Below are 10,655 nucleotides of genomic sequence, written 5' to 3'. Positions count from 1 at the left end.
CTATACATTGCCGATGCCACACAACGCCTGGAAAGTTGTTTATCAAAACAGCTGCACACATCATATGGTATAGTAATCTGATGCTTGGCTGCACTGTCGATTATTAGTCCCTCGCTCCCTCCAGGATTCTGCTCATTGCACATCTTTTTGAAACGTCAACAATTCCCCGCATACTTGCAAATTTAACAAGTCACTGCACTATTTCCGCATAAAACAGTAAAATCATTGCAATATTATCACATAAAACTAAAACCGACCCATCAACGCAGCACGTAAATTGGATTCAATTTCAACCAATCACCGTACATTTACCGCACAATATGGTTCAATCAAGCCACATCTCAACAACCTTTTTCCCTCGTCCCTGCATTTTAGTGACACATTGGAGGACAAACTCATTGCTTATCGGCATGCAAAATGTCAGAATTGCCGCAGCAAAATCAAGCATTTTTGCCCGCAGATATCCCTGCGATATCCCAGAGGGACAGGATGATGTGGCATGCAACCATTAGTTGATGCAATTCAATGTCTGCATTGAAACCAGCCTGGCACATGACCATAGTCACTTGTTATATTGTGGAAATTACAAACTCATACACCATACAGGCCCCATACGCAAATATACAGTACCATACATATAGAAATACTAACATGTAAACTTGTGCAGTCTTGACTTCATAACCAAGCAGACTTTCTGACTGTTATTATGTGTAAATACTTCATTTATTTAGATGAATGTGTATAATAACATACTTATATATAGCTAGACAGTTCTTGATGTTTGAGAAAGGACATATCGGCGACATTTCTTTGGTTTATTTTGCGCATCATTTCGCACCTCACATAATTATGAAGGAACTAGACGATCAACTGTGAAAGACACTGAGGTGAATCCCATTGGCGCCGTAAAATAATGGTCTACATTGAAAAATCGCAATATGAAAATATACATTCAGATAATCAGTTATAAATGGACTTATCGTCACACAAAAAAAAAACAGCATTTAAAAACAATTAAATGAGACAAATCTATATGAGTCAATTACTTTGGTGATTATTAAAAATAAAATAAAAACGATTGATCTTCCCCTCAACACTTGATTGTCATGTTGCTGGAATGCAAATTCTGGAAGTAGTGGTTTGGATTCACTTTGGAGGAGAGCTGAATCTGGCTACCAGTGGGGGAAATCTCAGTGAATGCAGCCACAGTCTCGATTCAGGCTTGTGAAGCTTGTCCCTCGTATCTCTCCACATAGCATGTCCATGCATAGGGTGTCAGATGGCTAGTGTCACTTGTGGGCGGGGCCTAATGATGCTCATCATACCGCCTCTGACTCAACCACGCCTCCTCTGTTTCTTCTTCTTCCACAGAGGGTGCTATAATCCTGGAGTTTTTGCTGCAGAAAACGACATTGCTTGCAGATTACCAAGCGCATTTTTGCAAACAAAACAACTATGACTAGAAAAAGAACAAAAAATATACATCTAGAAAAGTTGACGGACAAGACATACAGACACACAAAGAGACAGAGGGATACTGTAGATGGATACTCACGGATACTCCATGGCTTTCTCGCAGATGTAGCTGATGAGATCTTCACAGAAGAAATCATTCCACAGTCCCTCGTGGATGAGGCCAGCGCAGTCCTCTCCTCTCTCGTGCCCGTGGCTCCAGTTGTCTGGCTGTCCTGGCTTCCACTGCCTACAGTCACACAGCAGAGGGCGCTCACACACTGAAACCTAACTTGAGACACATGCATGTAACTGCGTCTTCCCCTTTAGTCTTGCATTGATATAATGGGATTATCTCGGCTGTGAAAGACTAGCATCGGCCTTGACACTGAGGTACTATACATACGAGAAGGCAGGTTCGGTTCCATCCAGCCAGCGCCATGCATTCTCCTCCTCCCTGTCTGTCAGACCCATCCAGAAGTATCCCTTTCCAGAGGTCTGCTTTTGCAGCCATTTCTGAGAGAAAACAAAGAAGCATGATGTCAGAAATGTCACTCATTTTATGACTGTTTGAACAGTTGTGCTTTTGATTTTGAAAGGCCTCTATGAGGATGACTCTTCTTACCTGTTCATCGTTATCGTTAATGATCACCATTGACGCAGTCTGGGCATCACAGCTTTTCTTTGCATCGTCAAAGTTGTGCAGCTCTTTGGAGAAGTGATAGCATTTGTCTCTGAAGCCAATCCACTCTTGAGGACAACCTGCAGTGAACGGTTATTGTTATACTATCATAATGAACTAATGTTCTGTCTATCATAGATGGTGTTGACAGAGTGATACAGACATATCGATGGTGTATAAAAATGAATGTGTATCACCTGGGGCCGATACAGTAGGAGCGGGGGCCTCACTCTGCATCGAGAAAGGGACCAAAGGCACCGCTGCTGCTGCTGCAGATCGGGCAGTGAGTCCTGGCAGCCCAGGTGGCCCTGGGGCCCCCATGGGCCCCACTGGTCCCCTGGGTCCCTGTGCCCCAGCCGGCCCCACCTGTCCTCGGTCTCCCGACAGACCTTGTGGCCCCTGAGGACCGGCCTGTCCATCTCTCCCAGGGAGCCCAGCAGTGCCTGGCTCACCATTCGCCCCCGGGGGTCCTGCCCTGCCCCCTGATCCTCGGGAGCCCTTTGAACCTGGGTTCCCCCGTGAGCCTGGCTGACCTTTGAACCCTTGTATTCCTGGTGGTCCTGGAAATCCCTTCTCTCCACGGAGCCCCTGCACCCCAGGCCCACCCGTATCCCCTTTCTCCCCTTTCTGACCGGGCTGACCGGCTCCTCCCTGGGGTCCTTTGTCTCCCCGCGGGCCTCTTGGACCAGGTGGACCTGAAACAAGAAACAATTAAAAAATATATAAACCTGCGTCTGATCAACTGTTCAAACTGTAGTAGAGGAGTGTAAGTGTCACTTTACCCTGCTTTCATGTACATACTGTATCTACCTCAAATCCTTGTACCTCTGCACATTGATCTAGTACTGGAACTCCCCGTATATAGCTCCTTTCTGTGTCATTTATTTTACTCCTCTTGTGTTACTAAACTCAGCAAAAAAAGAAACGTCCCTTTTTCAGGACCCTGTCTTTCAAAGATAATTAAGTAAAAATCCAAATAACTTTACAGATCTTCATTGTGAAGGGTTTAAATACTGTTTCCCATGCTTGTTCAATGAACCACAAACAATTAATGAACATGCACCTGTGGAACGGTCGTTAAGACACTAACAGCTTACAGACGGTAGGCAAGTAAGGTCACAGTTATGAAAACTTAGGACACTAAAGAGGCCTTTCTACTGACTCTGAAAAACACCAAAAGAAAGATGCACAGGGTACCTGCTCATCTGTGTCAACGTGCCTTAGGCATGCTGCAAGGAGGCATGAGGACTGCATATGTGACCATGGCAATAAATTGCAATGTCCGTACTGTGAGACGCATAAGAAAGCGCTACAGGGTGACAGGGCGGACAGCTGATCATCCTCGCAGTGGCAGACCACATGTAACAACACCTGCAAAGGATCGGTATATCTGAACATCACACCTGCGGGACAGGTACAGGATGGCAACTACAACATTTCCCAGAGTTGCACCAGGAACGCACAATCCATCAGTGCTCAGACTGTTCGCAATAGGCTGAGAGAGGCTGAACTGAGGGCTTGTAGGCCTGTTGTAAGGCAGGACCTCACCAGACATCACCGGCAACAACGTTGCCTATGGGCACAAACCCACCGTCGCTGGACCAGACAGGACTGGCAAAAAGTGCTCTTCACTGATGAGTCACTGTTTTGTCTCACCAGGGGTGATAGTCGGATTCGTGTTTATCGTAAAAGGAATGAGCATTACACCGAGGCCTGTACTCTGGAGCGGGATCGATTTGGAGGTGGAGGGTCCGTCATGGTCTGGGACGGTGTATCACAGCATCATCTGACTGAGCTTGTTGACATTGTAGGCAATCTCAATGCTGTGGGTTCCAGGGAAGACATCCTCCTCCCTCGTGGTACCCTTCCTGCAGGCTCATCCTGACATGACCCTCCAGCATGACAATGCCACCAGCCATACTGCTTGTTCTGTGCGTGATTTCCTGCAAGACAGGAATTTCAGTGTTCTGCTATGGCCAGCGAAGAGCCCGGATCTCAATCCCATTTAGCACGTCTGGGACCTGTTGGATTGGAGGGTGAGGGCTAGGGCCATTCCCTCCAGAAATGTCCAGGAACTTGCAGGTGCCTTGGTGGAAGAGTGGGGTAACATCTCACAGCAAGAACTGGCAAATCTGGTGCAGTCCATGAGGAGGAGATGCACTGCAGTACTTAATGCAGCTGGTGGCCACACCAGATACTGACTGTTACTTTTGATTTTGACCTCTTTGTTCAGGGACACATTATTCCATTTCTGTTAGTCATTTGTCTGTGGAACTTGTTCAGTTTATGTCTCAGTTGTTAAATCTGGTTATGTTCATACAAATAAACGCAGTTGACAGTGAGAGGACGTTTCTTTTTTTGCTGAGTTTATTTTATTTTTAAAGGGCTACAAAGCAAGCATTGCACAGTAAAGTCTAAACCAGTTGTATAAGACACATGTAAATGTGATTTCATTTGATTTACCCTGTAGGATGGTGAAGTTGGTGATGAGCTGTGAGTGTTTGCTGTCTACCAGCTTCATCTCCTCCATGATGATGGAGAGGCTGGTGACCTCCTTGTCCAGGCGGGCCACCAGGTCGTCCTGCTGCGACCTCAGTGTGGTGGCGTCCGACCTCACGTCCGTCACAGTGGCATTCAAGTCGGACAGGTAGTCGGAGTGGCGCCCCACTGTCTCAGCGCAGGTGCGCAGCTCGTTGAGGTTCAGGTTGATGGCGCCCAGGAGTTGGGTAGTAAAACTGATGTTGCCTGTCACACGGTCGATGCTCCCCTCTGACTCGTCCAGGCGTATCTCCAGCTGGTCGAACTTAGAGGAGGTGAGGTTGTCGTGGTCGCGCTGCTGGTCCATGATCTCCCTAAGAGTCTGGTCGTGGTTCTCTGCCAGGCTGGAGGTGTTCTGGAGCTGTCCAGACAGCGAGGCCAGCTGAGATCCCACGTCCTCCAGGGTGTCGTTGTTGGACTTGGCCAGGGCAGAGGCGTTGGAGGCCAGCACCTGGAGGTTCTGCACCTTCTCCTTCAGCCAATCAGCGTCCGACTTCGTCTGCCTGGCCGTCTGCTCCAGGCTCTGGAAGTCGTTTCGGATCTTCTGGATGGCCTGGCTGGTGTCGTCCACAGATCTCTGCAAAGCCGAGATCAGGCCCCTCTGTTGGGCCTGGGTGAGGTTAAGATTCCCGATGCTCAGCAGGGCCTGGCTCTGCTGCCGAACCTGCTCCTGGAGCTCAGTTTGCAGTCGAGCCGTGTCCTCCTGAAGACCCTCCATGGTGCCACCGTAGGCCCGCAGGGTGCCATTGACCGACCTCAGCGTGGCTGTGTTGGCATCCAGCAGACCCTGTATGGAGCCCTGGCTGCCCTGCATGTCCAGGCCAGAATCCTGCAGACGACCCAGGGCCGCCCGGTTACTGCTGCTCCTCTCTGCCACCTCAGACAGCTGCCGCTGCAGAGCCCGGATGTTGTTCTTAAAGGCCTGGATCTCTGTGGTAGTGTTCTCCGACTTCTCCCCAGTCTGGTCATCTGGGGACATGGTGTGAAAGAAATTATTACATAATGGTTGGTGTGGTTACACTTCAATCAAAGATTAAAGAGAGTTCAATCAAAGACTTCAGTAAAAACAGTAACTCTTAACTGTTATTGTTCAACACAATGCACATGCTTAAGTTACAAAGGATTATGCATGGGCCTAGGTAGTGGGGAAACTCACCTAGCTTTTTCAAGTCTGTTTCCACAGCAATGATCTTCCCCCCATAGCTCTCGATACCTTCGGACACATTGTCAACCTTTTGCACCACTGCAACACAAACAACACAACACAGTTCAGGGTTAGCTCTTCAGCACAGTGGTGGGCTCCATACAATATAATGAGTCTGAGAAGGATGGGCAGAATAGCCTGCAATCACAGACACCATGTATAAAAGGGATCAGAAAGAATGATTATGAAACCTCACTCAGACACAATATATAAGATGTCTGGTGGGTATGTCATAATGGTCGCCTCAAGCAATCACAAGCTTTAGGATTAGGAAATGGTCATGTAATACACAATAATGTCTCAATGACTGGGTGTGTCCATGAAGACTGAGCATGAGACACTGAAGACACTGGCAAATGAGCGCAGAGTGGGTGGGTGGTCAGAGGGATTAGGGTCTGGAGAGGAGGGGGGATAGGACAGAGACACTGGAGGGACCCTGGGGGACAGGAAGCAACCTGAGGGGGGTCCTCAGTAAACAGGGGGATCAAAGGGTACCCTAAGGAGACAGACGCTGTGTCAGGGAGGGTCTTTACTCCCCCACAGGCGACAGGACCCTTCATTTCCTCTGGAATGTGTCTGAGATTCCATGGAATCACCCCACCACCACCACTTCCACAGGCTAGGGAGCCATCTCTAACCAGCTAACTGGAGACCACAGGGGTTACAACTAAGGGAGCACCATATATCGGTACGCATATCAGAATCGGCCGATATTAGCTAAATTGACAACATCGGCATCTAGTTTAATGCCAATGTGCAAAACCGATGTCAAAGCTGACGTGCATACCTATGTAACATAGGTAGATGACGTAACGACGCCACAAAGAATACAGTGCTACACGTGCAACACAGCATTCCTAACCTAGCCCACAATGTCTGCTGTGTGGATCTATTTTGAAGTTTCAAATGAAGATAACAAAAAGGCCATCTGCAACGTTTGTGCTGCTATTATTTCCCGAGGAAGGGAGAGAGAGTGAAATCTTTCAATACCACAAACCTAATAACTCACTTGAAAGTGCATCACCCCCAGACGTTCAGCGACTACTTAAAACAAAATCTGAAAAAATCTAAGCGCACACAACTAAACAAGTTCAAGTCGAGCAGTCACGTGAGAGTAAGAACATTTCAGCGAGACAACTCAAACGCGAAATCCATTAACGCCAAGATAATGGAATTCATTGCTCTGGACAATTAATCCAATTAATCTCTCTCATGGATGATGCTGGCTTTCGTCCGACTGGTCGAGCACCTCAAGAACCGATAAGCACTAACAAGTAGATGCTATTTTTCAGATGTTGCCCTACCGGAGTTACAAAGTATTAAGCTACTTGCTATGGGCGTCAATGCTATTAGCTTCGCGACTGACATTTGGACCAGTGATGTCAGCCCCATGAGCATGCTGAGTCTGACAGCACAGTGGGTCGACAAAGATTTCATACTGAGGAAAGCCGTATTGCTTGCTCAAGAATGTGCTGGTTCTCATACTGATTCTGCCATTTGAGAACATGTTTGAAACTTGTAAACATGAACACACTCCTAGCTCCATTCGAAACAACTGACTCGAGAAATAAGCTCATCAACTGCGTCTGCAGCAGACGTGATACCCTCTGTCAAGGTATTGAAACGCCTGATCAACAAAATTGCTGACACAGACCGTATGGTTAAAACTTGAAAAAGTACTCTACTAGAGGCTGTGAACAAGCGATTCAGTGGCATTCTCTCTGAGCCTCTTTACTGTGTTGCCACCCTGCTCGATGCTAGGTACAAGGATCAAACTGAAAAATAGACAGATAAAGAGGAGGCAATCAATAAGGTGAGTCCAGGTGAGTCCAATGAAGCGCTGATGCGTGTAACAATGGTGACAGGTGTGCGTAATGATGAGCAGCCTGGCACCCTCGAGCGCCAGAGAGGGGGAACGGGAGCAGGCGTGACAGAGCTGAAACTTCAATGCTTGATATGTATGATGAAATCCTGGTTTAGAATGAAAAGACTGAACAATTTATTAAAAGAGCACAGCAAGTAAGCGAAATAAATAGGTTTTGATTATGTTTTACTGTGTGTGTGTGTGTGTGTGTGTGTGTGTGTGTGTGTGTGTGTGTGTGTGTGTGTGTGTGTGTGTGTGTGTGTGTGTGTGTGTGTGTGTGTGTGTGTGTGTGTGTGTGTGTGTGTGTGTGTGTGTGTGTGTGTGTGTGTGTGTGTGTGTGTGTGTGTGTGTGTGTGTTTCAACGATTTAACTGTTCTAGAATACATAAAAGGCCGCAAAATTTCATATCGGTTATCGGTATCAGGTTTTTTGGCAAGGAAAATATTGAATATCGGCCAAAAATGTCATATAGGTGCATCCATTGTTACAACCAGTGAAAACTATACCCTAGCTAATATTTATATCCTCCACTTAAGAAAACAGGTAAAGACCAACTAACTAATCAAGCTCAAAGACCCCACCAAGCTCAACCCTTAAATGGATATCATCATTCACTTTATTCTAGACCACCAAGGGTCGAATCATCATAAAGATCATAAAGACACAAGAGGAGAAGAAGCACAAGCACCTCAATTCCTCCTTCTGACTGAGATAGATCCCACTGTTCTGACTGAGTGTGTTCACTCAAGCTGTACAGATGTAGCATCTTAATTTGAGCCAGTTTGCTACAGCAGAAAATGAATCCAGCAGCAACAGGAAATGTGAATGATTATGTGGATTATAATTAATGGACAGTTTATAGGGGTTGATCAATTTTTCTTAAAGGAAAATCAAGTCTGAAATGTCAAAGTGTAAATTACAAACATCGGGAGACTTTTTAAACCTCAAATGCGCTCTTTGGAAATGGGGATGGATACAAAAGTTATGGTGTATGCACTGCAGGCAGGTAGGCATATGTGAATTGTGAATAGTGCAAAAGCATGTCAGCAAAAGCATCACGATTATACCATTTAGAAAACATTTGATGGATAGGTTGCTTGGCAAATGCGTGTCAGGATTAGAAAGAATCCGGACACATTGCTGATGAACCAGCGTTCATTATAATAATGTAAGGGTAGGCTACAAGGGCTTGTTCTTGAATTAAAACTAAAATGGAAAACAAGCAATTGTTACAAGGAAACAAGTGTGTGTTTGACAATTGTGCTGGCTTAACACCAGCCAAAAATAGAGCCCTATAAATGTAACATTTCCTGCATGGCACATTTTCCAATCTTAATTAAGAGGCTTCCTTTTTAGAAATCACTACAGTAAGTGCCTATTAAGTGCCAAATAAAGTAACATGTTTAACCATAACAGGGTTGTCGATTTCATCTTAAATCAGCCATAAATCAGGGGAAATGGAAGCTTGTTGTTCAAACATTTCTAGCCTGTCGATCTATGGGTAACAGGGTTGACCCGTTACGCTCAACCCGCTCAGTTCTCCAACACAAAACACCACAAAATGGTCGAAAAGAGTAGAACCAGCTCACCTGCTTTTACACTATGATTTGATTATTAGATGTTCAATGTTTCTTTTGCAAAAAAAAATATTTGAAAAGGAATAGTTCCACCGTATTAAAACGACAGTTCAGTTCACATAACAGCCCAATGGCCACAGACGTCAGTTCAACATGTATTCCACATTGGTTCAACGTAATTTCATTGAGACAACATAGATTCAACCAGTGTGTGCCAAGTGGGAGGGTCGACCTTAAAAATGAGGGACAGTTTTTGTTTTACTTTAAAATGAATCACTAATCACAATGAAGTCAATTATCCATCTTCAGAAATAACTAGGGCTTTACACGGATGGTAAAAACTTTGAGAACTGTTGGGGTTAAGTGGGTTAAAATCTTCCTGGAAATCACAGAGGGTGCACAGAGGGGCATGTCAAAATGCTAATTTATTGGATTTTCCACGTGGTCTATATTAAAGGGCGCTTGATTGAATATAACCAGCTTTTAAAATTCTATATTAGTGCACAATTTCTACTTAAAATATCAAAGGGAAGCAAAAGGCACTCATTTCACGGAACATCCCAATTAAGGAGGAAGTAAAGTGATGATAGAACATCTAACTAACAACGACAGAGAGGACGGAAGGCAACAGCTTGGAAATGAGAGATGAGAGACAGAGAAACAACAATGTGTCATTCTTCAAACCCGCCAAGGACGAGTGTACTTTTCTCATTGTCAATAAATGCCTTGCGGAAATAGAAACCCAGAAGTTCAGGCATGTTTTTAATGACTTGCATGTGTTCGTCTGTAATTGTGCTAAGCTAAAATGGGAGTAGACTGAATCAATTGATTCATGCCATATTCACATGCATGCATAACATGGAATTCAGCCCAAAAGTAGTCTATAATTACATGTTCCCATTTAGATGGAATTTATTTCAGGTGAGTGTCTTATCAAGAGTGCTATGGTGTTAGAAGCACTCCTACCTGATAGTGTTGACTGGGGCCCATATTCACAAAGCGTCTCAGAGTAGGAGTGCTGATCTAGGATCAGGTCCCTCCCCCTTCTTAATCATTAAGATTTAAGGCAAAGATCATCCTAGATCAGCACTCCTACTCTGAGTCGCTTTCTGGATATGGGCCTGGTATGGGTAGTGTCATAGACATGTAGTAGTGTTTGTGAAACTCAGAAGTAATTGCTTTCGCATGTTTGAGAAAGTGTTTACTACCTAAACTCTCTGAACGTATAATCCTCCCAGGATCCCACTCTTTCCATTGCAGGAAACAAGAGATCAAAACAACATTCCCAACCATTCCTAGAAATGTCTCCAGAATTGAAACATAGAGAAGTCATAAAAT

The 10,655-nt window shown here is 45.3% G+C and overlaps 1 protein-coding gene across 2 annotated transcripts in view; it reads right to left on the bottom strand.

Moving 5' to 3' along the window:
* Positions 1-699: 699 nt before the first annotated feature.
* The window catches only part of LOC124039791 (collectin-12-like), a 66,931-nt gene continuing 56,975 nt past the window's right edge, over positions 700-10,655 (bottom strand). For both annotated transcript variants that reach the window (XM_046356173.1, XM_046356172.1), the window contains 7 exons: positions 5,829-5,915; positions 4,598-5,641; positions 2,332-2,829; positions 2,078-2,214; positions 1,859-1,968; positions 1,556-1,702; positions 700-1,397 (listed from right to left, as the gene is read on the bottom strand). In XM_046356173.1, the coding sequence (XP_046212129.1) occupies positions 1,307-1,397; positions 1,556-1,702; positions 1,859-1,968; positions 2,078-2,214; positions 2,332-2,829; positions 4,598-5,641; positions 5,829-5,915 (2,114 nt within the window). In that variant the 3' untranslated portion in view covers positions 700-1,306. The remainder of the gene's footprint in view (positions 1,398-1,555; positions 1,703-1,858; positions 1,969-2,077; positions 2,215-2,331; positions 2,830-4,597; positions 5,642-5,828; positions 5,916-10,655) is intronic.

This window comes from Oncorhynchus gorbuscha, linkage group LG07 (genome assembly GCF_021184085.1).
Source record: "Oncorhynchus gorbuscha isolate QuinsamMale2020 ecotype Even-year linkage group LG07, OgorEven_v1.0, whole genome shotgun sequence".
Taxonomy (NCBI): Eukaryota; Metazoa; Chordata; class Actinopteri; order Salmoniformes; family Salmonidae; genus Oncorhynchus; species Oncorhynchus gorbuscha.
The sequence above is the reverse complement of the archived record's forward strand: the minus strand, read 5'-3'. Positions and strand labels throughout refer to the sequence as shown.